The sequence below is a fragment of the Chiloscyllium plagiosum genome, unplaced genomic scaffold, assembly GCF_037043375.1.
Source record: "Chiloscyllium plagiosum isolate Xiang-an unplaced genomic scaffold, Cpla_swu_hap1 HiC_scaffold_11, whole genome shotgun sequence".
Classification (NCBI taxonomy): domain Eukaryota; kingdom Metazoa; phylum Chordata; class Chondrichthyes; order Orectolobiformes; family Hemiscylliidae; genus Chiloscyllium; species Chiloscyllium plagiosum.
Window position 1 is genome coordinate 30,714,307 of NW_028270149.1, and position 27,861 is coordinate 30,742,167.

At 39.1% G+C, this 27,861-nt stretch overlaps 1 protein-coding gene across 7 annotated transcripts in view; it reads left to right on the forward strand.

Annotated features, from left to right (window-relative positions):
* The window catches only part of LOC122557329 (actin-binding protein WASF3-like), a 120,369-nt gene extending 92,990 nt beyond the window's left edge, over positions 1–27,379 (forward strand). For all 7 annotated transcript variants that reach the window (XM_043704920.2, XM_043704916.2, XM_043704917.2 and 4 more), the window contains 4 exons: positions 2,699–2,874; positions 6,263–6,526; positions 8,126–8,508; positions 9,681–27,379. In XM_043704920.2, coding sequence (XP_043560855.1) covers positions 2,699–2,874; positions 6,263–6,526; positions 8,126–8,508; positions 9,681–9,838 — 981 coding nt within the window. In that variant the 3' untranslated portion in view covers positions 9,839–27,379. The remainder of the gene's footprint in view (positions 1–2,698; positions 2,875–6,262; positions 6,527–8,125; positions 8,509–9,680) is intronic.
* The last annotated feature ends 482 nt before the right edge of the window (positions 27,380–27,861 follow it).

The following is a 27,861-nucleotide window of genomic DNA, read 5'->3' on the forward strand; positions in this document are numbered from 1 at the left end:
ATTAATCAGAAACTGTAAGACTGGTAATCATAACTTACTCAGTGGGAAAGATACTTATCACAAATGATTGGCATTCTAGACAGTCTTCATATGTATGGGGATAACCAGAAATGTTAGTGCAGCTTATTCTGGAGAAAGCTAGATACCAAAACCATTGATGTAAACATTCTTTTAATAATTATTTTAAAATTCTTTAAAAATTCTTTAAGTTCATTGGAACAAATGTGGTTGTTAGTACTACTACAGTAAGAGTTCGATGGAACAGTTCATTTTCCGCAATTACACTGGCACCATCCCCACCTTTTCTTGCGTTACATTGATGACTGTAAAGGCGCTACCTCATGCTCCCACGGAGAGATTGAACAGTTCATCAACTTCAATAACACCTTTTACCCCGACCTTAAGTTCACCTGGACCATCTTGGATACCTCCCTTCCCTTCCTGCACCTCTCCATCTCCATCTCCAGCAACGACTCAACATGGACATCTACTTCAAACATACCGACTCCCACCCACTCCTCCTGTAAAAATGCGATCACTTACTGCCAATTCCACCGCCTCTGCTATATCTGCTGTCAGGAGGAGCAGTTCCACTCCAGGACATCCCAGATGGCCTACTATTTCAAGGACCACAATTTACCCTCCCATATGATCAACAATGCCCTCAACACAACTCCTCCATTTCCTACACCTCTGTCCTTGAACTCCACCCCTCCAATCACAACAAGGATCGAAACCCACTGGTTTTCACCTTCCACCCCACTAATCTCCAGATACAGCGCATTATTCTCTGCCATTTCTGCCATCCCTATCTGTGTTCCGCACAGACTATTGCCTCCATGATTCTCTTGTTAGGTTCATTCACCCACTAACCAACTATCCACACCTGCCATCTTCCCTTGCCACTGCAAGAAGTGTAAAACCTGCACCCACACCTGCCCCCTCACCTGCAACCAAGGCCCAAAGGATCTTTTCACATCCAGCAGAGATTTTCCCGCACATCCACCCACCTCATCTACTGTGTCTGTTGCTCTCAATGTGGTCTCCTCTACATTGGGGAGATAGGACGCCAACTTGTGGAGCGTTTCAGGGAACATCTCTGGGACACATGCACCAAACAACCCCAGCGCTCTATGGTCGAAGACTTCAACTCCACTTCCCACTCCACCAAAGACATGCAAGTCCTGGGCCACCTTCCACAGCCATGTCCAAGCCACCCTATGACTGGAGGAAGAATGCCTCATTGTCCGCCTTGGGACCTGGCAACAACATCGTCTTCACCAGTTTCCAAATCTGCCCTCCCCCAATCTCATCCCAGATCCAACTGTCCAACTCAGCACCACCCTCCCGACTGAACTATCACAGTCACCCCCCACCACTGCTCCATGGCTAAACACCAACCAATCCCACCGTCCCATGGCTGAACACCAACCAATCCCACCACCCCATGGCTGAACACCAACCAACCCCACCGCTCTGTGGCTAAACACCAACCAACCCCACTGCCCCTTGGCTGAAAATTTCACCTCCCCCTCACACTTTGCCGAGGACATGCAGGTCCTGGGCCTCCTTCAATGCCATTCCCTCACCACCCGACGCTTGGAGGAAGAGCGCCTCATGTTCTGCCTCGGGACCCTCCAAACTCATGGCATCAATGTGGACTTCACCAGTTTCCTCATTTCTCCTTCCCCCACCTTACCACAGTTCCAATCTTCCAGCTCAACACTGCCCTCATGACCTGTCCCACCTGTCAATCTTCCTTCCCACCTATCCGCTCCACCCTCCTCTCTGACCTATCACCTTTACCCCCACCTCCACCAACCTATTATGCTCTCAGCTACTTCTCCCCAGCCCCACCCCCCCCCCCCCCTCCCATTTATCTCTCCACCCCCGAGGTTCTTGACTTCATTCTCGATGAAGGGCTCTGGCCCGAAACGTCTATTTTCCTGCTCTTTGGATGCTGCCTAGCCTGCTGTGCTTTTCCAGCAATACACTCTCAACTCTCTTCTCCAGCATCTGCAGACCTCACTGGCCCCCACCTTCATCTGCCTATTCATCTTCCCAGCAACCTTCCCCCAGCCCCACCCTACCCTCCTACTTATCTTTCAGGCCCAGTCCCTGATAAAAGGCTTATGCCCGAAACGTCAACTCTCCTGTTCCTCGGATGCTACCTGATCTGCTGTGCTTTTCCAGTACCATACTTTTCGACTAGTACTGCTATAGTGTCAACCTTAAAAAGCTGATGTTGGACCTTTGCATCATATGGCATCTTACATTTGCAGTAGAAGTATGGAGGGTGCATGTTTTCTGTCTGCCACCTGCTGACCAATATCGAACGTGCTATGAAAGTACACCCATAACATGAATGCAGTGCCTAATGTATCATACACCCACAACATGAGTGCAGCACCTAATGTATCATAAAACCCAGGTTCTATTATGAATAAATGGCCATTTTTAAAATTCCAAACAAAATAGCGAATTTCCCTAGGGCCTACAGATCACACCTGAATTCCCACTAAAATTAGTTATACCTTATGCATCCTTGCTTGCTGAGTGTTTACCCGAATAAAGTTTTACGTTTGCTTCTTTTCACCCTCCTTCCTACTTTATTCTTCATTCAGATCCAATTCATTGCTCAGCAGAGCTGAGGCTAGGTTGTTTAACAATTTCTGAACTTGCGCACCTTTTCACTTAGGAGCAGAAACTGGTGGAAGACGCCACTCGTGAGGTGAAGAAGGTTCGTAAAGCTCGAACCCGACGACCAGAGTGGGATGTGATGGGACGCGATAAAGAGTTTCGAGCTGATCACAGGTTTTCTCCATCACCCTATCACGTAGCATCTTCTGAAGGTTCAGTGTCACCTGATACCAGGTACAACTCTTCCAACATAATAGCAGGAGCTCTCTGTTGCCTTTTTTCATTTGTTCGTGGGGTGTGGAAGTCACTGGCTAGGTCACTGTTTATTGACCATCTTTAATTTCCTTTGAGTAGGTACTAGTGAGCTTTGTGAACCCTTGGGGTGTAGGTGCACAATGCCTTTATGAAAGAACTTCCAAGAATTTGATCCAGCAACACTAAAGAAACAATGATAATAGTTCCAATCTGGATAGTGTGTGACATGAAGGGGAAATGTCAAGTGGTGGTCTTCCTAAGCATCTGTGTGGTAGAGGTCATGCTTTGGTCAGTTACTGGACCATGGATTAGGTTTGATATCATTCTGCAGCAGATGGTATTCACCCACCCCCGCCCAAAAAATGGTTAATTCAAAGTATTACAGTATCTCAGCCTGATAGTTAAGGAAGTGTTTGAGATCAGTTCATTACTCATGCTAGTTTGGTGCCATCAGCAAATTTGATCATATATTATTAGACTTTTGAAGTCAGGCCATTTATATAAATTAGATACACCAGTGGTCCCAGCAGTTGATTTTGTGTATGCAGCCAGCCTTCAGAATTCTTTCCTCTATAACACCTCAGTGATGTTTCCTACTCTTCTGCCAGGCTTTTCTTCTTTGTCCTCCTTTGTCATGATCTCCAGCAACTTCTGAGTATAACTCACAGTCTCTGTTTGAAGTTCAAAAATATTTTTGAAGTTGAAATACACCGAGTTGAGATTGCCACAGTCAGTTTGAGTTGTCAGTTCTTTGAAGATGTTGAGGAGTGGGATCTGCCCCACGTTATCACCACTAAGCTGATGTAATGTAAAAGTTTGGAAAGTTTTCTAGTATCTGTACTAAGGTGTAGGAATTGGGTGAATATTATTTTATTTGGAAAAAAATGTGTACATCAGGACTATGGACTACAGCTATGTAACACAGTTACTGCTGGCAGAACTGGGTATATCAGACAAAAATGAATTTTATTCCTTGACTCATTCAAGATAATTAATGTGATATCCTCAAAAGCCTTTTTAGGAGCAATGGAAATCATTTAATATTATGTAATAATTATTTAATATTATTTAATATTTTGAATTTAATAGCTTGCGGAATGCACATAGTGTACCCATCACTGAAAAGAAGAGCAAACTAAGGAAAATGGTGGGCAGAATCGCTGTTGTATGCTCTTGAAAGAAGTTTTGAGGAAGTGAAGTCAAGAGTATAGAGGAATGAATCAGTGTAAATATAATTTAAGAGGGGATCAGGCAAGTCAATATATTTTGATCTTACACGTTCTTGGTCACAGGAATTAATAGACATTCAGTAGTGATGAATGTCAGAATAATGAGAATAATGATTGGGATTTGCAAGAATTAAATTAATAACTGAAAACTTAAGAAGGCCTAAGAAGATTACAGGAATTGATTGTAGGGGGCCGCTGCATAGTATTTCCCATTCCTATTCCCATTCCCAGTCTGCTGGTAGGAACACAGGTCAGGAACTCAGTCTGCATAATCAGTGAAATCATAAAAGAACAAAGTCCACCTGATTGTAATTCTGCTACTTCAAGGTATAAATTAGAAAACTGGACTTTGATAAATCATTAGAGGGTCATTAGGGATGGGCATTGAAAACTACACATATATCATTGGAGTCCTTTGGTTTATGATAAGGAATGATCCATGGAGTTCTTCTGCTGCCAAGTGTCTGGAAGTTCTTTGAACTGTTATAGATGGGTTTTTTATGAGTTATTGGACTTGAAGGACAGTATTGTTGCATCCTAAAGATAGGGTGGGGCAGAATGGAATGGCGATCTGTCCACAAAAAGGCAGCATAGGTAGAGAAGTAACTGTAGCTGTGTCTCCTGCAGGATGGGGAGATGCAGTAAAAATCTTGAAGAGGGAAATCTCTGTGTTATGTCCTCTGGCAACTTCGAGCTGGAGCAGGCTGGCCAATGCACCCAACAAGTCAGTATTCATTCCCATCAGCATTCTCTTGTGTGCCAGTCCCCATTGAAGCCCTCATCTGAGTTCTTTGTAGGAATACTGATCTGCCACTTCACCCTCCAGTAAGCTGGCAATGGGATCACATTTTACCACTTGTATGGCTGCAGGCCACTTGTGCCCAGATGAGTCTCAATGTGGTAATCCTAACTTTTGCCTGGACTTCAGGTTTTGTGCAATATCGTTATCTGAGCTGGTGGCTGAGAGTATCACATTAAGTGATCGTGCCTTGTTGTTACACTTTCCTCCTCCTCCTCCTCTTGAAACTGAAGTTCCTGGGCAAGCAGGCATTTTCAACTGTTTGAAAAGCAGATACTTAGAAGATAAAATATGGAGTGAGGGAAGAGAACTGAGTTGGGAAGAAGGAGATCAATGGTCACACCATGAATACCTTGCACATAATGTTTGATAGCAGGCTGAGAGTGAACCTGGAGTTGAGAAGGGGTAAAAGGCACGGATATGCCATTGTTGTTCGTGATCTAAGTGATGAGCAGCATTTTGGGCCATGCCACAACTGGCTCAGTGTTCTTTACAGGAACTAGAAATACCCTGCTAGTTCTACTGTGCACCATTCTGTTCTTTGCCTTGTTCTGTGTAAGAGACAAAACCACATATCAGTGATGGTGTTTTGCCGGGTATGGATGATGACCCTACTTGACCTGAATGGAGAACATGCATAGGCAGTGATTAATAGGTTGTGACACTAGTTGCATTGATAAATAGTGTGAAGATGAGGTAGTTGGGTACGTAGATAATGTGTTGGTGGTATGACGGGCAGGAGAAGACATATAAGGATGCATTGATGACCTTCACACCCACATGAGGTAGCACTGTTATGAGGTTCTCAGGGTAAGGCTTTGGGAGTTGATGTCACTGAATCATTTGTTACTACTCCCTTCTGAAGATGCTCTATCAGTGTCCCTCAGACCTTTGCAGAGCCATGGATGCTGCTCCTCCCCACTTGAATCCCTGTAGCACTGCATCCATCAAAGAATAAAAACATCAGTCTGGGATCCTCCTGTCTGTCCTGGAATTCACTTGCAATTAATTACACTACAGCAATATTTAAGTCCAACTTCCCTTTATGATGTAGCCTGTCTTTAAGAGAAGCAAAATGCTGTACTGTGTGATTGACAAGCAACACTGCTAATCCTCCAAGCTGCCTGTGGCCTCTTCGCAGCGAATCAGAGGTCAGTGCGTGAGCTGCTGGGTCTTTGCTATAACAATGCGGATAAAAGTGACTGTGACAAAATAACATGGATTTCATCGCGACCAACAAGGATCAAGTCCTGCACCTATAAAACTCAGCAGTTCAGTTGTTTTATTCCCCCACAATTCTCAAGAACATAGCATTTTCTTGTATTTATATTCTCTACAGGTCTTATGTATCTGATGTTGGAGAGCTTTCGTATCCTGCTAGCCCCAATCATCCAGTTCAACAGTCAGCCACCTCCGTTTCCTATGTAGTACCTGATAACAAAGAGGTCTTGTCAGCTGTAACCCAGGCACAGGATCGTGCATACAGACTACCTGCCACAAATGTTCGGCAAGGCTCACTCACCAGACCACAGCAGCCCCATCTAACACAGCCTACTGAAGCTACACTGAATGGACCAAGACCCCAGCTAGTTAAAGACTACAGGTAAACAAGATTGTGCTGAATATTGAATATTGGATTGTAGGGATTAATACAAGGGAAATGTGATTCACTAAGCATTAGAAAGGAAAGATTATACTTTTGACTGTTGCATTTGCTTGATGTTTTATCAATGAGAATTTCACATTGAATGAGGATGATAGTTTATAGTATTTACCAAGCCAGGAGGAGATCCCGAGAAGAATTAAACTATATTTTCCCAACTACAAGGTTCTGCCCCAGTCTAGTTAAACATGGACACATTCCATGGGAAATATATTTGGATCAATTAAAGATGGCCTATACTTGTAAAAATGTCTGCCAGTGCCTTTTGTGTTGTGCCAAGACTTAGGGCATCAAGTTGTAAATCTCAAACTGAACAATCTCTTTATTCTGCAATATTCAAGGCAGGAACACAGACTTGTTCAATTATAAGCCAGAATAGTGTTTCCCCTTGACTCTACATTTAAAAAAGTGGTCTACTGCACCCTCAGTCCTCCTCACCTTCCTATAAATACATTGATACATATTTTCTCTTGATGGACACTGATGCCCACCCGATAGACTTTGATTGTCCATTGGATTTTCCATACCAACTGCCACCACATTCACTATCTGATCACTAGTAGTACCACCCTTATTACGCTGATCACAGCTACTTAGTCACCTGAGTTGTTTGCTCTTCCCCTGAGATTCTAGTACCTTAAATAATCATGGTTCACTACTGAGCTGCCTATTACTCTATGCGTTGCTAGCTCCATGAAAATGAGACCAAAGACCAAAATCATGGTGCCTTGGAGCTTACTATTTAAACACAGGTTTTGATCTCTGCACTCTGCCAATCTCAAAAATGGGTGTGCCTGAATTTCTACACCCAGAGTTCTTCAGCTCATATTCGCATATATGTCGATTAATCCCATTAGTTGCTTTCATATTACATTCCTCAATTCTTTCTCTTATCAGAATTGTCCCCTGAACTGATTTATGCCATTCTACTGGTCACAGGCCTCCAGTATGAAAAACAACCCTCCACCACCACCTTCTGTCTTCTATCTTTGAGCCAGTTCTGTATCCAAATGACTAGTTCTGCATGTATTCCATGAGATCTAACCTTGCTGATCAGTCTCCCATGGGGAACCTTCTTGAACGCCTTACTAAAGTCCATATAGATCACACCTACTGCTCTGCCCTCATCAGTCTTCTTTATTACTTCTTCAAAACACTCAATCAAGTTTGTGAGACATTGTGAGACACACATAAAGCATTTTGACTATCCCTAATCAGACCTTGCCTTTCCAAATACATGTACGTCCTGTCCCTCAGGATTCCCTCCAACAACTTGCCCACCAGCGATGTCAGGCTCACTGGTCTATACTTCCCTGGCTTGTCCTTACCACCCTTCTTAAACAGTGGCACCACGTTTGCCAACCTCCAGTCTTCCGGCACCACACCTGTGAGTATCGATGATACAAATATCTCAGCAAGAGGCCCAGCAATCACTTCCCAGCTTTCACTTCATTGTAATTTTCTCAGTTCATTCCACTTTCTCCGATATTTTGCTGTCAAGTAAGTGTTGACTAATACTTTTACTGTTTGGTTTTACAGTGCACAGCCAGTGCAGTTGGCAGAGTACTATACACCACCTGCTCCTGCTCCTCCTCCACCACCCCCTCCCCTCATCCCATCAGCACAAACAGCATTTGACAGTCCAATTTCTGCACCTCCACCTCTTGCAGTCAGTTCAGTGGCAGCAGTGGGCCGCACGTATACCCCTTCCCCTCCCCCGCCTGCACCTCCATTGTCTTATACACCACCCCCTCCTGGTCCCCCTGCTGCACCCCCTCCTCCTCCACCTGGTCCACCCCTTCTAGCCCCATCTCCGCTGCACTCTGCTTCACCACCCACTGCAATTGAAATAAAGAAAGCCCAAGCAACTCTGATGCCAATTAGTGATGCTCGAAGTGACTTGCTGGCTGCTATTCGAAGAGGTGAGTGGTATTTCATTTCAGATAAATTAAGTTATGGTGGGCTAAGTTGATTATTGGTCAAAAATCGTGTACATATTTCTCTCACAGGTCATGGTTACTGTATAAGCCATACATCGTTTAGTATTTTAACACAGCTGGATAGTTTTCTTTTAAAAAACACCGCTCAATGTAACTATTAACTTTGACATTCTTGGCTTTGCTTTATTTCTGTTTCAATTTTAATGTTTTAGCTTAGGTTGTGAATTTGGGCTAAATTACCAAAGAAGGCACTGCATTATTCAATCTGACAGTTCAGTCCTTCTATGTCAGCACAGATGTATGTCCTTCTTAACCTTGAGGACCTGTGAGAAATTGATTTTATTTGAACTGTTGGACAGTTCTCCTGGCCAATTTGACCAGTTGGGTTTGAAAGCAGTTTGTCCACATCAGAAGCATATTTCTGGTTGGAGTTAAAGATGAACACCTTCAAACCAGTCTGCAACAGAAGAAAAAGATGCCTGGTTCATTTCATATAGAATAGATACTTATTGATCAAACCTTTGGTTTGCTTATATTGAATTTGACTCAGGCTGTCATCTGATTTGGAAGACCATGAATTCAGATATGCGGTAGTGTAATCTTGCTTTATTAACAGATTATAACAGTTTGTCAATTTTTAGGAACAGACTCAACAGGTTTGTTTCATTTTGTTTCATTTGACTGCTTTCTTACTATATCAGTCAAGCTCTTTGTGTTGAAGGGCTTAGAAAAGGGCTACATTACATTTGAGCTCATTTATATTATCTATAAAAAGACCTTGCTAAGCATTTTATTTTGCAATTCTCTTGCAAATGTTATGCCAACAGTTTCCCCAATCTATTTTTTTTCCCTAATTTCTTTTTATTTTTAACTTCTTCTTTACTAATTGAACCCTTCACTTTAGTGAATAATCTGCCTGAATGAAAATCTCAAGGGGTACTCTGAGTTTTATTTCCCTAACAAAACAAACCTACCTTCTTTAACATTTCCTCATAATTCAAATTCAGTATCATTTTCATTCCTTTTTTATAATTATCAATCGTTATTAAGTTTATACTTTTTAAAAAAATTAATGTACTTTTTGTGCATTTAAATTTGGTGAATTTAAAATTGTGGACTGAAGCCTTGTAATCAGAATGAATTATGTGTTGCAGGAATTCAGCTTCGAAAAGTACAAGAACAACGAGAGCAAGAAGCAAAAAAGGAGCCCGTTGGGAATGATGTGGCAACCATTCTGTCCCGTCGGATTGCAGTGGAATACAGCGAATCTGATGATGACTCAGAACTGGACGAGAATGAGTGGTCTGATTAATAAGTTGATTCAGTAATGTTCTATGGAATGACCCTGCCAACAAGTTTTATTTTGTTTGTTTCTGATGAAGTGGAATGGTTGGTAATTGCAGTTACATTTACATGTTTTCAGTTAATGCATCAGGTTAACTACACTCAAGCAAAGTGCACATAAAAATACGTAAAATAAATCATTGTTGTTCATCAGCTTGTCTCTGGTGTAAGATGGTACATGTTTTTTTATGAGCATGGCTTTGGTTCTTTTCCATGATTTAGACTAAGCTGTTGTGAACTGGTCATAAAATTGTGTATTTCAAATGACGTACACATTCAATAATATTTGATATATTTGAAACAAATGTCTACATGTTGCTGAAAAGGGAAATTTATATTGCTGAAGCTTTTCCTCATGCCTCTCTGTTCAGCAATATACAAGTTCTGTACTACCAAGTGAAATCTCTATATCTAATAACTGGCTGATGTCAGGGTTCAGGAATTTTGGTTGACCTAAAATCTATGGAACATCAAAAAAGTGAATTTGATCCTGCATTTCAGCCTTCAATTGTCAATATTCTGTCTTTTCCTCAAAAAGTAAATTTATAACATAAATGTGAAAGGGATTTTTTTGTACTTCATTATAAAGAATACTTGGTAAATGTTGGAGATTCTAATCTATATATCAGTATTCCTTGATCCTAATGGTATTATTTGATGTTCTACATTCTGAGAATGCTATTATTTGTGTTATAGATCAACAACATTACAGCCACTGACAATCTAGTGATAATTTTTTTTCACACTTTGCTGTGTGAATATGCGTACCTGCTGCTGTTCAACTAATTTTAAGTAGTCCAGTCAGTGAGGTCAGATAATCAATACAAATTACTCGAGTTTTGCTCTAATTTGCTGCCTTGCAGTGGCAGGAAGATATTTACATGTGTTGCTGCAAAATACCAGTTCTAGTAAATGTTTGAAGGGCACCAAAATGCATGCATTATAGGACCAAGATCCCAGATAATGATCTAAGAGTCAACCACTAAATTTGACACATTAATAATATTAGTATAAGAGAGTCCGATGGTCAGGCCTATCAAAATAGTATCTCTTTCATAGCTCAATGTTTGGGATTATTAAACAACAGCCACTTTTTAAAATCTTTACACTATGCACACTATGCTACTTAGTTGGATTCACATGGCGTGTTTTAAAATAATGTTCTGGATATACCTTTTTGGTATTGCTTAATATTGTGTGTACCTCTATTAGGTTGCGTACTTTTTCATTTCTTTTCAGGGCCAAACAGCCCAAATTTTGTCATGCATTTATTTTGATAATTGTTTCAATCTAATGAGTTTACACTTTATATTTTGCTTATCTTTTGATGCCCAAAGCAGGTTGCAAGTCCGTAGCTGGGATCTGACCACAATACTGTTTACTTTTAGTGACACCAATTGTTTATATTCTTGCTGGTCTATCAGTATTCTGTTTGCTTTATTGATGGCCAATCCTCATTGACTGAGCATCTGAAATACCATGGTAAGGAAATGGAGGAAGCAAATTGCTGGCAACGTGCTGATAATGATAATAATGTTTCTTTTTGTAAATAACTGGAATTGATTCCAGGAATGAGAAAATGGGTAAGGAGGACTGTATTGCATTTTAATAAAATGGGAATCATACGACCACTAAGGAAAGAAGTTGTTAAATAAGATTAAAGGAGGGCAGGGCTAGATTCCATTTTAAACCAATTCGAGTTCATTTCAGTAAAAGACAAACTGGAAATTAATAATCCAAAGAATAATACCGATTGCACCTTTTCAGAAACAGCCAGTTCAATAGGAAAACCAAAAAGGCTGAATTTCTCATTAAGGGATATGCACATGAATGCTAAAAACATGCGTAATACGATGATGAACCAGAAAAGATTGTAGCAATGGAGAATATCAGTATAACAAAGGCGTAATTTATTCCAGAAGATGTAAACTGACATATATATTTTAAAAAGTGTAGAACATTAAAGAAAATGGAATAGCTAGAAAGGAAAGGTGTATTCTATGAAATGCTAAGTTCTGGAAAGGCAGGAGAAATAGATTTTGTGGAAGGCGAAGCTATTCTAGCTGAACAGAGATTGATAAAACAGTTTTGGAGTAGGTTGAGGGAGAGTGGTGATGATTTACTATAGATCACCATCTCAATAAGCAGGGTTGATCATAGTGAACAAATGGACTCAGCCAAAACCTGGTGTTTTCTTCATGGGCAACTTTCAACCACAAGTTGAGTTGTGATAGTCCAAATTACTTAGAATCAGAATTTGTAAATGTAGTAATCTGGACTTTCAGGTTAGTGGCAACAACAGCAGTGTTCAGCATTTTCTTTGAAGAAGGCTGTTCGGACAGATCTAACGTTCTGTATGATACAGACTTCCCCTTTCATGTCAACAATTTAAAACAGGTGCTAACTTAAGGGGATATCCAAGCCTGAGGCAGTGATTCTGCCAACAAATTAAGTAGCAGCAATTTCACTTTTGAATATTGTTTTTTCTTCATTCATTCATGGGATGAGGGTATCGCTGGCTAGGCAGCATTTATTACCCATCCCTAATTGCCCAGAGGGTGGTAAGAGTCAACCATATTGCTGTGGGTCTGGAGTCACATATAGGCCAGATCAAGTAAGGAGGTAGTTTCTTTCCCTAAAGGGCATTAGTGAACCAGATGAGTTTTTCCAACCATTGGCACATGGTTGTCAGTTGATTCTTAATTCCTAATATTTATTGAATTCAAATTCCACTATTTGCCATGGTGGGATTTGAACCTGGGTCCCCATAACATCTGGGTCTTTGGACTAATAGTCCAGCAATAATACCACTAGGCCATCACCTCCCCTATTATATTGATACAGACAGCAAGCCAGGAAGTTAAAAGCACTGAATCTCTTTAAAGTAAAAATTTCAGATGGTGAAATGATTGAGTATGATTGGAATAATATGGAAGCCAAAATAAAGATAAACTTTCAAAAGTATATTATTTTAAAAATTTGTGGACTTTGTGGATCATAATGGAGAGGTTTTCTATTCCATCAATGTGTCCATGTCAGTGAGGTTGTTTATTGGTGGTAATGAGCTAATATTCCAATAAAAAACCCACTGTTAATAACATGCGCCTTTCCCAGGAACGTTTAGGTAAGATTAACAGTCTAATAGTGAAAGTTTCTGTCAATGCAAAAAAATCCCATTGCTTGCAGTTTGAATGCTCCAACATTATATCCTCTGGAAAGAAGATTAGATTAGATTCCCTACAGTGTGGGAACAGGCCCTTCGGCCCAACAAGTCCACACCAATCCTCTGAAGAGTAACCCACCCAGATCCATTTCCCTCTGGCTAATGCACCTAACACTGTGGGCAATTTAGCATGGCCAATTCACCTGACCTGCACATCTCTAGACTGTGGGAGGAAACCGGAGCACCTGGAGGAAACCCACACAGACATGGGGAGAATGTGCAAACTCCATACAGACAGTCACCTGAAGCTGGAATCGAACCTGGGTTTCTGGCGCTGTGAGGCAGCAGTGCTAACTGCTAAGTCACCATGTTGGATCATTGACAGTAGTTGCTAAATTTCCATGATATTCTGTATGAGTGTGGCTGCCTGATGCTTGGAATCTAGTTGTTCACAATATATATCAATGTGTGGAGCACTATGTGCAGCTCAGTCTCCTTACCTGAGGAAGTATATTATTGCCAGAGTGATTATGTGAAGCTTCACCAGACTCGTTCCCAGGATGGAGAAAGTGAGGACTGCAGATGCTGGAGATCAGAGTCAAAAAGTGTGGTGCAGGAAAAGCACAGCAGGTCAGGCAGCATTCAAGGACCAGGAGAGTTGATGTTCCGAGCATAAGTTGTTCCTGATGAAGAGCTGACACTCAAGAGCTGATTCTCCTGCTCCTCGGATGTTGCCTGACTGGCTGTGCTTTTCCAGCACCACACGTTTTGATTTTGTTCCCAGGATGGCAGGACTGTCCAGTGATCGGTAAAAACTTCTCTCCAGCGTTTTGAAGATTGAGAGGTGGTCTCAATCTAAAAGATGTTTAAAGAGTGGATGCAGAATAGATACAATTTACATGCTTTCCCTGGTTGGGAAGTCTCAGACAAGGTGACACAATTTCAAAATAATGGGAAAGCTGACTTAAGAAATCTTTTATTCAGAGGGTCATGAATCTTTGGAATTCGCTTTCCTTGAGACTGTGGAAGCACCGTCATTGGGTGTGTTTAATGTAGAGATTTACCAGTGATACACAGATGGCAAAAAGGGATTGAAGAGGATGATCAACTGTAAGTGCACTGAATGACTGACTGAGTAGCATCACATGTTGAATGGTTTATTCCTGTTCTCTCCTAACAGGAACAAAGAACAAAGAAAGATTATAGCCCATTACCAGGCCCTTCGACCCTCCAAGCCTCTGCTGATCCAAATCCACTGTCTAAACCTATCATCCATTTCCTAAGGATCTGTGTCCCTCTGGTCCCCACCTACTCATGCATGTGTCCAGATGCACCTTAAATGAATCTACTGTGCTTGCCTCTGCTGGCAACACGTTCCAGGTACCTACCACCCTCTGTGTAAAGTACTTTCCATGTGTATCCCCCTTAGACTTTTCACCTCTCACCTTGAACACGTGACCTCTCATTATGGAATCCCACACACTGGGAAAAACTTATCTCTATCCACCTTGTCCATACCCTTCATGAATTTGTAGACCTCAATCAGGTCCCTCCTCAATCTCCTTTTCTCTAATGAAAACAAACCTAACCTACTCAATCTGTCTTCATAGCTAGCACCTTCCATACCAGACAACATCCTCGTAAACCTTCTCTGCACCCTCTCCAAAGTGTCCACATCCGTTTGGTAATGTGGCGACCAGGACTGTACACAATATTCTAAATGCAGCCGAACCAAAGTCTTATACAATTTTAACATAACCTCTCAGCTCTTATACTCAATACCCCTTCCGATGAAGGCAAACATACCATATGTCTTCTTGACCACTCTATCCACCTGTGCAGCCATCTTCAGGGTACAATGGACCTGAACTCCCAGATCTCTCTGCTCATCAACTTTTCCCAAGGCTCTTCTGTTTACAGTACAGTTTGCTCTTGAATTAGACTCCCCAAAATGCATCACCTCACATTTGCCTGAATTGAACTCCATCTGCCACTTCTCCGCCCAACTCTCCAGTCTATCTATATTCTCCTGTATTCTTTGACAGTCCCCTATGCTTTCTGCTACTCCACCAATCTTCGTGTCATCTGCAAATTGATTGATCAGGCCACCAATGCCCTCTTCCAGATCATTTATGTATATCACAAACAACAGTGGCCCCATCACTGATCCCTGTGGAACACCACTAGTCACTTTTCTCTATTTCGAAAAACTCCCTTCAACTACTACTCTCTGTCTCCTGTTGCTCAACCAGTTCTTTATCCACCTAGCTAGAACACCCTGCACACCATGTGATTTCACTTTCTCCATTAGTTAACTTGGGATAGATCCCATACGACCCTGGGGATTTGTCCACCTTAATATCCTTTAGTTTACACAACGTATCCTCCCTCCTTATGTCAACGTGATCCAGAGTAAACAAACTTCTATCTCTAATTTCTACATTCATCATGTGCCTCTCCTTAGTGAACACTGATGCAAAGTAATCATTGAGAATCTCACCAATTTTGTCAGGTTCAACACATAACCAAGTAGGCTATGGGTCATAACCTGCTTCCTTATCCATGGTAATGAAATGAGCTGGCACTGGGAATGAAGGAGACACTCCCAACACAGTCCCTTTTGGGACCATGGAAGACCTGCCCCAGGACTCAGGTGTGAAAAGAACTTTACCGGACTGATTCAGGAAAATTTCTCTACACATACCTCAATTTAACGCAAATAGAATGTCTCTGAACTTTTACTGTAAGGTAAACAAATACCTAAGATAAGCTAAACTTTCAGACCATTTTAAATAGGGTGACAAGTCATTCCAAACTAAAAGAAGAAGAGAAATGGATCACCAAATTTACAGTGTGGAAGGGATTTGGGGTTGTTCTGCTTGGGAAATTACAGAAACTTCTGAAGCATATCAAAAAATGACCAGAGGACAAAAGAGTGTGTGAAAGTTGTTCGTAGTTGCTGGCACTAGACACAGCAATAAAATCTCTTCTTTTTCATTTTGATTCTTTCGTGGGATGTGAGCATTGTGGTAAAGTTTTTTTTAATCATTCCCAACAGCTGTCAAGAAGGTGGTGCTGAGCACTGTTTTGAACAGCTGCAATCCTTATAGTGTTGGTAATCCACTGTTTAGGAGGGGAGCTCTAAGTTTTTAATTCAGTGATAGTGAAGGCATGGCAGATTTAGTTCTGAAAATGAATCCAATTAAATACCACTTACACCTCAGAGTTTCATCATTATTAACAGTTAGAACTCCTAATCAAAATCAGCAACAATTCACACTTTCAAAGCCACTATCATCTGGACTTCTAGCCATAATAAAATTTTCTGGTTCACTTATCCACCGTTACTGTTCTTTTCTGGATGTCACTGCTCACTTGGCATTATTGCCTGCTTATTCATCGGTCTTGTTGAAAGTGGCAATCCTGCTGCAGATTTGTTTGTTAATTTCAAAGCTATGTCTTGCAAGCTGCTGGTTTGGTTTCCTTGAAATTTCTCATGTGGGCAAAGATGTTTCTGCACGCTTGAATGCACTGTCAGTAAATTGCTACTTTACCTAGATGTGATACCACCATCATGTTGAAAGTCAAAGAAACCTGTTTGGGTAACATAGGAACTGCATTTTGGCCTCTTCTCATTTAAGAGAAGCAAACACCTTGGATCCATAGCATCTGTTGAAACACTGAAGCTAGAGATAAGAATTACTACAGTTAGCAATAAAAGTGTCCTTCAATAGTGGAGAAGTCCAATTCATGTAATATTTATCTAAAAGTGAGATAAATTTAATCTGTGCAATGTCACAGTCCATCAGCCTTTTATTAATAATTGACATAATAGTGGAATAATTTTCTATTGCTTTTAAATCTTTTCCGGCCCTAAATATTACATTCCCCTTGTTGACTAGTCAAAATTTCTTATCTTTTTTAAAGAGTCTGATTTGGGAACAGTTTCAGCTGTGTTCCTGGAGAACAAACAGAGAAATCTTTCTGTTCTTTATTTTTAGCAACATCATAATCCTATGCTTCCATAAAAGTGCACCCTTATCTTTTGAGCTCAAAATCTTCAGAACTCATTTTGCTTTACATCCTCGTACCATTTTACAAAAAAAAAGCATCATTCAAAGTAACTGTGTTTACATGCAGATTTACATTAAAAATCTTTCTATATTATCCCTTAAAAGAAAATATAGCTACAGCTATTTGGATATATCCAAAATAATTATCAGCATTCCCTGCATCTGAAGGAATGCAGACTACATTTTAAAAATAACCAGCTGTCGTACAAATAACTGAACCATCAATTGTTGTTTGAAAATTGCTTGATTTTTATTTCTTTGCTTTGAGGACAGTTGATTAAATTTGAAGCATTTGAATTAAGGTTAGCATAGGGGAAGGTTTTGTCTGAAGCTGTCTTTTAAATTGCTTAACATATTATGGCTGATTTAAAGGACCAGGCCAAAATTATGTCAATAAGACACTTAAAATTTAATCATATTGATTTCAGAAGTAGGATCACCTGTGTGATAATATTGTAAATAGCTGCCAATTCTGCTTCAGAGGGAAAGATATTGTCTGACCAATTTTTAATACAATTAATTCATGCTGGAAGATGTTAACAATGAAAAAAGCACCCTGTAGCGGGTTTTGTCATTTAATTTCTGATTTGAGTTAGTTTACTTAAATAACAGCAGTCCTGTGGAAACATAACACAAGCTTCATACTTCATATGTGAGTCTACATAATGAGCATTTATGACATTCTTTGGCGACACAAAATGTTAATAGCCAAGCCCAATTTCTGTCACGCTTCTACTTGCACTTTCCAGCAGAAATGGTTAGCACTGCTGCCTCACAGCACAAGGTTTGATTCCAGCCTTGGACAACTGTCTGTATGGAGTTTGCACATTCTCCCCATGTCTGCATGGGTTTCCTCCCACAATCCAAAGATGTGCAGGTCAGGTGAATTGGCCATGCTAAATTGCCTATAGTGTTAGGTGCATTAGTCAGAGGGGGATGGGTCTGGATGGGTTGCTCTTCGGAGGATCGGTGTGGACTGGTAGGACCGAAGGGCCTGTTTCCATACTGTATGGAATCAAATCTAATCTACTCTAAATTACTGGGAACAGGAACACTTCAAAATTGATCTCTACTGGTAGTCTAGGGGGCTGAAGCCAGTAATTCTACCCAACTTAAAATTTCTTCAAATTACTTTTTGGCACATCCAAATGATTTTTTAAAAATTAAAAATATGCTAGGAGTTCACTTCTGTCTCAAGTTTTTGACTTCAGTCAAAAATAGAAACATGTAGATAGGAATGCAAGGCTAGTAGAAAGCTATGTTTTCAGTAAATTGATTTTTAATTATTGATTTATATTTTTATCATAAACACTTATTTCACAAATTTCAATACTGTAATTCAATTTTTAATAATGAGATGCACATCTTTTAAAAATATAAAATGATGGCCTTGGAGGAAGAAGTATTTGTTTGTGTCTACAATTGGTTTCCATGATGGGAATAACTTTATGTTCAACTCTTAACAACTCCAATCGATCCAGAATCAGTACAGGTAATTAAGGAATATATGGTTGGACTCAGTTGATTAATGTGTCATTTTTAAGGATCAAATTTATGATCCAAACATTTTTAGGTTAGGATGATTTACTAGTTTGCTAAAACTTTAACTTCTGGCCCTGATTTAAGTATTGTATCTCTTGATTTAGAAAATGTTTTATTCTTTATTTTATCTTAAACTGTGTTAGCTTGGCTTAGCTAATGGAATTCATCCCTAACTTGAAAGATATGGAGATAGATTTAACAGGCCACCACAGGTAAAATAGGATACCCTACCATTAGTGACATACCCATCCCTAACTCAGAGACCCTTACTGTGATTTTCCACTTGTTGAATGAGGGTGCCAATGGGCTGTCAACTTGTGCCTGCTTGAGCCCCTTAGGTGGAATTAAGACCAACTTAAGGGTCTCATCGTACCATTTGTTAAATTGAATGGGCAACAGGAGATGATAGTTGGTTGAAACAGTGAGGCTGATAGGAGGTGGCCTTTCTCCCTACATTTATGCTGGGGTGCAGGGAGCCTGTCCCTGATATATAATCCAAGGTATAGGTTTAAGTCTTAAATTGTGATTTGAAATAGTAGAATTAGGTTAGTAGCTAGTTCCCCTGATGCTGTAAAAGAGGATTTTCTGTGGTTAGTACAAATGTAAGTTGTAGGAATGCAGTTGTGAGCTATATTCTGTGCCTTAGTGTACTAGACCTGGGAATATTTGATGCAAATATAGATTTATTTGGTTAATAAGCACAAAAACATGCATGATGGAAGTTGAGAAAACATCCTTTAACTACATAATGCAAAACAATAAACTTCTTTCCTATCCATAAAAGAAGAAAATGTGATAAACAAAATAAGGGTCATTGTTAATCAGTGTTTGAGTCAAATTTTAAATAAAGTGTTAGCTAAATTATGACATCAATAAGACACCAATGCATTACAGAATGTTGGATTATATTCTCCCAACATTCTCTGTCACTGCTAAACTCTCAGTCAAAGCTGGACTTGTCTAGGATTCTGCTGAATGGAAGCTATCCTCACAGGATTGAGGGGGGAAACCAGCAGCAAAGTTTCCTTGTGGATGTCTAGGATAAGAATGCTGATTCTGTTATCTGGAATATAACTTGCAACTAAAATGCATATACCTGACCTGACGTCACCATTCATTTCCACTTTCTACCCTGATCTCATTTGATTCAGATCCAGCAAAAAACTGTGCTGCTTGCGTTGATTTCTATGTTTAGAACTAGAAACAAAATAGTGATGCTCAAATCCTGCCATTGTTTTCCTTACACATACCAGGATTAGAGATGCATTTCCATATGGTTGTGTGCATTATGGTATCTTGTATCCTGTATGTGGTATAGGTCCAAAACTAAGACTCAGCTGAAATCAGCTTAAAAGGAGAAAGCACTGAGAAAAGTTCAGAAAAGCCGTGAATATTACAGTCTCCTGTTACTGTAGCAAATTCATTTGGTTCAGTCATGGAAATTACACTCACAAACAAAACTAAAAATTGCTGGAAAAGCTCAGCAGGTCCTCCATAGTACCGAGGAAGGATCACTTGACCCGAACCATTAACTCTGATTTCTCTCCGCAGATGCTGAGCTTTTCCAGCAATTTCTGTGTTAGTTTCTGATTTACAGCATCCAGAGTTTTGGTTTTTATAGAAATTGCACTATTGTTTCCTTTTATAGTATGTAATAGCACAGAAGGGGGCCATTGAGCCTTCAAATTTATATGGCTTGTGCTCTTCATTCTCAGTTGTAGTTAATTTGGCCAGCAATTTAATTTTAGACTGGATCTCCTGATGTTTGAGTCAATTAGAGACATATTTCTCCTGATACCTTGATGCTCATCTTAGTGCACATTTTCGATAGTGGGCTTGTAAGTTTTCAATGAACTTTCATCATCAACAAACCTCAGAACTCTATTCACAGTACCTACCCAGTCACAACCTCAATTGCCTTTCGATATGGCAAAAGATAGGAACCTTAAGAATATGATTCAAGTTTGCATTCTATAATTTTCTTTTTAAGATTATGTATTTTGGATACTGCAGAATGTATGTGCATAGTTTAGATATTTTATATTTTATTGGTGTTTTGTGTTATCGACATGTATATACAACCTTAGTATGGTGAGCCTAAATATCATAAGCAGTGAATGGTCACTATTCTTAAGTAAATTTCACCTTCATTAAGAAATCCTTTCATTCTTCTGCAAGACTAAAATCATTTGGGACATAACATCAAAGAAGTAATTTGTCTTTTATAATTTGATAATTTTAAATTTGAAACTTATCTGTTAGATGAATAACCACAACATATGGTTTCACATATTTAAAGCATAATAATAAAAATATGCAAGACCATTTGTAACACTTGCACAGCTGAGCACTAATGTAATTGGTGCTTCCTTTCCAAGGGGTCACCATTACCTTTTTGTCTTTGATAGTGATCTATGTAGGTCACAGTATAATTTAACAATCAGTAGATCACCTGTAGCTTGTTGCCATTTCAAAGGCAAAGTAAAACTATATTTAAAGATTAGGATTACCTTACTTACATATTCATTTTTTATTGACTTATGTACCATAGTTGGCTAGTGCTATGTACACAAAAATAAATGTAGATTATTGATTAAGAGAGTACACTTGCTTTCTCTGCAGTTGGAGTCAATCTCACTGCCTAGGTTACTAATTACCTTAATTCAAAATAGTGAATACATTTACTGAGGTATTTTGCATGTGCTCCAAATTCTTTTCACAATTAAATCATGTGAAGTTTAATGTAGTTATTGTTGTGGTTCTGTTTGCCGATCTGGGAATTTGTGTTGCAGACATTTCGTCCTCTGTCTAGGTGACCTCCTCAGTGCTTGGGAGCCTCCTGTGAAGCGCGTCTGTGATCTTTCCTCTGCCATTTGTAGTGGTTTGAATCTGCCGCTTCCGGTTGTCAGTTCCAGCTGTCCGTTGCAGTGGTCGGTATATTGGGTCCAGGTCGATGTGCTTATTGATTGAATCTGTGGATGAGTGCCATGCCTGTAGGAATTCCCTGGCTGTTCTCTGTTTGGCTTGTCCTATAATAGTAGTGTTGTCCCAGTCGAATTCATGTTGCTTGTCATCTGCATGTGTGGCTACTAAGGATAGCTGGTCGTGTCGTTTCGTGGCTAGTGGTGAGGAAAGAAGAAAGACTTTGAGGAGGAGAATCCTTCATGGTAACCTCATTTAGTGTGGGAATCGAACCCATGGTTTTAGTCTGCAACATAAAACCTGCCATCCAGCCAATTTAGCCAACCAACCTCCATCACCATGCTGTGTGTAGCATTATCATCTTATAAACAGTTTCTAATTTTGATGCATAAACATCGTTGGAACTGAAGCAGAAACTAAGCAATTCTTTAGCTAGCTTAACATTAGCTATCGGTTTTACATTTGAAATTTGTAATTGATGATATTGTAACTAGCTTGCCAGCATCTTGGCCAGCATTCCTCAACATCTACTGATTTCAAGGAACTGATGGCTTAGTGGCATTATCACTGGACTATTAAGCAAGAGACCCCAAGTAATGTTCTGGGCATCCAAGTTCAAATCTTGTCATGGCAGATGGTGGAATTTGAATTTGGTAAAAACATCTGGAAATCAGTGTCTAATATGACCATGAATCCATTGTCGATTGTTGGAAAAACCCATCTTCTTCACTAATGTTGTTTAGGGAAAGAAACTGGTATCTTTACTGGATCAGGCCAATGGCAATCTGGTTGACTTTTAATCATCCTCTGGGATGGACAATAAATGCTGGCCCAACCAGAGACGTTCTCATGTCATGGATAAAAAGAAAGTCAGTTTCTATTGCTAGCAGTGACTGGACACAAACCAAAGCGCACATGTTATATCAGCAAGCTGGTGATTTAAATAACACCATCTTTAATAGTACCTACAAACTAACAAGGAGACATTTTAGATTATTTAATAGCCTTAAAAAGTGTCAAGGTGAGAAAGCACCATCACCACTAAATTTCAACTCTCCTCACTTTTCATGTGTTTGAAGATAATAATTACCAGATGTCAAAGGATTGTCAATGTTGTATCCTGAGATAATTTGAGACTAGATTTGTTACTGTTCATGGTATTTATATATAACTTCCAGTATGTCATCCTGCTGTAATTCTGTATGCACAATTACACCAACATAATGCAGTGCTGAAGTGGACATTTGTCATTTAAATCACATATCATTTACTACTTGAATGCGAGGCATTTTTGAGATGTTGAAATTATTTATAAAGCTCTATTTTTATAGCTTGTAATTTGCATAATGTTTTGGTGTAAATAATGGATCCCTGTGGCAAATAATTAATCTTTTGCCAAAGAGATCAAAATTAATGGCCTGATGCAATTGGACAATAGATATTAACTGTTATGTTGCAAATGTTTTTGAATGTGAGAGTGTTATTCAAGTAATTGATCAAACTATTCAGCAGCAGGCTAGCTTTTCTCTGTTGTTTGGCTTCTCTTCGCTTCTTCACTATAGCATGCACACATGTATGTAATTTCATCATACTGTAACAGTACTGTTTTTTGATCTAGTACAGTATTTTCTTTGAACCGTATTAAGGAATCTGGGATTCTCCTGAGAATAGCATGGGATACAGTGAATACTCATAGAACATAGTGAAGACCGAGTTCAGTAGAGTATCATCAGCTGAACTGTGCCAACGAAATGTCAAAAGAGAAAAAAACCCTGCGTTTATGTAGCACCTTTCTTGACCTCAGGAAACCTAAAGTGCTTTACAGCCAATTAATGTGTTTTGAACTGTAGTCACTGATGCAGTTTAGGAAACATGGCAATGAATTTGTGCACAGCAAGGTCCCACGAAATGCAATTAAGTAAGTGACCAGATAGTCTGTTTTGGAAAGTGTTTGACAGAAATGTTGCCTTGGCCAGAAGGAGAGCTCCCTTGCTCCGCTATTTATCAAGTAGTGTTGTGAAATACTTACCAGCTTCCTGAGAGGATTAACTAGCCTCACTTTAACATCAGTTCTGAAAGATAGCACCTCCAACAACGGGATATACCTTTGGCCTAGAGTAGATCTTTGTAGTTGAACTTGGTTCCAAAACCTTGTGACTCAAAGTGAGAGTGGCATCACTGACTCAAGGCTGACATCTAGTAGTAACATCTAGTCAGAGTTTTATCATCATTGTGATTTGTGGAACACTTGAAGAAATGCAGTGCAGTATATCCTCACTTAAAGTTGTGGTTGGCTTCTTGAAAAACATGACTTTCAGTGAAACATTGTTCCCAATAGGAATATTAGCCAGCATTAAAACTGTGATTAGGTTCTGTATGAATTTATCAAAAACAACATTAAAACATTTTATCTTCAATTAACGTATTTAAAATTGCTAAGTTCCTATCTTAGTAATTGAAATAACTTTTTAAAAACAAGTTTAAAAGTATAGAAGATATAACCTATTTCCATTAACTTTGCGTTAATGATCCTGCTTCCCAAAATTCTATTTCCTAATCCTACTGAGCAGTGCAGACGCCTGCCATTTCTCAACTCTGAGATGTGAACCAACCTACCCCCTACCCACCCCATACCCACTCCCTGACCTCTGAGTTGTGATCTGTGCAACTCCTCTGAACCATTCTCTCACTGCTTGCTTCTCCAGACTATTCCCATTCAACAACCAGGTTCAGTTTCAAGCTGGAGCTCTGATGTCATAGAAGCATAGGAAACAGTAATAGGAGTAGGCCATTTAGCCCTTCAAACCTGTCATTCCATTCAATGTGATCATAGCTGATCATCCAAATCAGTATCCTGTTCCCATTTTCTTCCCATACCCATCTAGTCCTAAGAACAATATTCAACTTCTTCTTAAAAACATACAATGCTTTGGCTTCAATTGCTTTCTGCGGCAGAGAATTCCACAGGCTCATAACCCTCTGGGTGAAGAAATGTTGTGAAAGTGTGAGTCTGATGGTTCCGGTGCACTGCGCTTTTATAATCCAGCATTTTAAAAAAATGCTACTGCTTCCTTCTCCTGAACCTAGAGGCAGGAGCAGTTTTGAAAGTCATTGGGGAAAAAAGATGTGGGCAAGGGACTACAACTCTTGAGTTTGGGGAGCAGGGGACAGTGTTTTCAAAAGTCTTGCAATGAATTACAGGCCCCATTCATTTACCAATGTTAAACAGGACGACTTTGAATGAGGACTTACTGACTAATAGCATTTTTTTCTTGTTAGTCAAGTTAACAGTCATTGCTGAGTGAAATTGTACCATCACAATTTGCCTGAAATAGGCCAAACCAGTGAAAAAGGTTGTGGAGTTTTAAGTGCAAATTACTCATGTGAAAATTAAGTTTTTGTGATGTCTAATGTTGGAACCTGGTCTACCCATAAAACTAGTCATAGCCCAATTGAAATTATTAGCATAATTAATTTGCACTTATTGCACCTATTTATAGCTGTTCAAGGAGGCTCCTGAAGTTAAGCTTGCTTTTATCGTTGCACAGAGACTAGAAGACATGTTTAATTCATGAAGAACTGACAAAGGTACATGAGTGAAGTGATTCAGTATAGTTTTTCAAAGTAATTTTGATTTATTTAAATCTGGTTACTCACAACTGTTGAATTTTCAGTTATATTCATAAAATAATAGTTACTGCTTTTAAGTGCATTTTTATGAAATATTGTTACTAAATAAAATAAACAGTTACATTTTAAATCAGTGGATAGTGGAAGATTTTACATGTGATTTTGCAATGAGTTCAGGCAGAAACATGAGTCGTAAGTTTCTTTTGCAAAAGTAATGCAATTTCTAACCAGATTTTTCAATTGTGCACAAGGTGGCGATTCTGACTCACTCTGTGTAGTGGGATCTGGCTCTGCAATTGGAACAGTTCCATTATTAATATGTCTCTAATGCAAAATCAACCTCTAAGCTTCATTTAATTTGTTTTTGAAATGAGTAAAGTCAACTGTGTATATGCTAACATGAAGAATGTAACTGGCTTAAGATGCTCTCGAGCAGATCATTTTCCTTTTATATAAGTAAGCATGTACAGAATTCCACTTCACCCAACCAGCGATAAATCCAGGTTTGGCAAAGTAACTCCATGTTGCCTCCTCATACTGATGTATCAAATCAGTACTTGTTGTATAGCACAATAATTAGTCTATGAACATTGTCATAAGTGAGTAATCAAACAAATGCTTAAAGCTTCACTTTTATTTATTAAATATTTAAATACAAGTTGAAAGAAATAAATTCTCAATTGTTTTGTAAGTGATTTGACATTTTAGCAAACATTGGGGCTGATGTAAATATTGTGGTGATAATATAAAGGTTTAAACGTCTTGTTTTAGAAATTAATCAGTGCTTTATTGGTACTGTTATCATGATGCTTGCTTGTACACAATTTTCATGTGCTCTCTGACTTGTGACAACTTTAAATTATAGTCTCTGTTTGCTTCTAATCATGGAATAGTAGAATTGTTTCAATTCTGTCACACATTTCTTTGAATTATTTGTAATTCCTCCTAGCCACCACTAGGAATGCTGTCATGGAAGACCACAGTTAGACCCTTACATCATATCATCCAGATCTGCCATATGCCAGACTGATTTCCTTTTACAAGTTTCATTTCTCTTTTCAGAAATGCGTAGTTTTTTTTTTAATGTAGCTACTTAAAGAAACAGTTTGCCGACTTCTCCATAACTTCCAGAGTTAACCAAGCAATGTCAACCTGTATGGGAATCAACAGAGTTGCATGAAATAGTGCCACTTATTCTTCCAGGAGAGAACTTAGATTCAGGGGAAAAAAATAGCAAAGACAGTCATGAGGAAGGAGGTGCAAATACCCAACAGAACACTAAAATGTTCAATCATTCATCATTTAGCTGTGGTTGGCTGTAATTTCATCATCATTCTCCCAACTACCATCCTACTATTCCATAGAATATTTGATTACCTCAATCAGTACCCAATCCTAGAATCTCAACTGATGCTTCTAGCCAAATAGCTATCTGATTCTGTATGACTGAGATGAGCAAGTCTGCCTTGACTAATTTTTCTGGATTGTTTAGCCAAATTTTAATTTAATTTAAAATGAATTTCCTTCTGTAAGATAATTTGGGCAATTTATTTTGTTTTGATGTTTATTTAGTCTCATTTAGTTTTTGAAGTGACAGGCAAGAAATTTGCATTTTTTAAAATAAATATGAGCCTATTTTATATTGATTACCAATATTCTTGAAAATCTCAGAGTGGAGTTTTGGAGATTTCTATTAAAGAAAATGAGTTATTTTTACAATTTTATTGACCCATCTAATTATAACATGCAAAATAAAGTCAACACAAATGACTGTTCTATATTAGTTTCACAAACATAAAATCGTAGCTTGAAAAAAATTTAAAATGTGTAAAACTGCCTTTAAGATCCTGCCCAGAAATTTTGGAGATTGGTAAATTTTCAGATTTAGATTTTAAGATTGTGGAGTAGAGTACATGAAAAGGTTTACTGCCTCTTTAATTACTGCAACACCAAGTAACAGATAACAAATTGACTCAGTTGATTTGCCCATTGTTTTGTACATATTTGGACAGGATTCATCATTGCTTCAGTTTACATCATCCTATCAGTAGCTTATCATTGGAGTTTTGACAGTATTGTGTCTTATTATATTTCATGAGATGGGTCATGATGATGTAAACCTTAGTGATTTTTAACTGTACATCGTCTTTAAAACTGAAATAAATATTAGTCTCTGTGAGATTACGTTAGAATGTTTTTCATTGCTATTAACTCTGTATGCCATCTAGGCACAAGTCAAACATCACACTATAATCTTATTGTTGTATTAGCTGGATAGTTTAAACATAAGTGTCACAAAATGCAACTTTGTAAGCAACCCTTGACATCAAGGGTGTCATTCGCACCATGCATTCACTCTTCTGATATGGGCCACACTGGGTGATATTTTGGGTGGGTGGGTAACAATGGCACTTTGGAGTTGGTGCAAAAGATATCCAAAGCAAACAGATCGTGTCAGTCAAGGTGTAATGCTGACACTATCAGTGCCATTTTCATTTTCAATAGTTCAGCTAATTTCCTGTCTTAATCTTGCACAGCTGGAAATATGTTCAACAGCAAAAAGAACCTTCTTTCAGTGTGGCACCTCTCACAAACAGCACTATTGAAAGGTATCATCAACTACTCTTGCACTGATTGCTGGCTGACGTACACTGACAGATG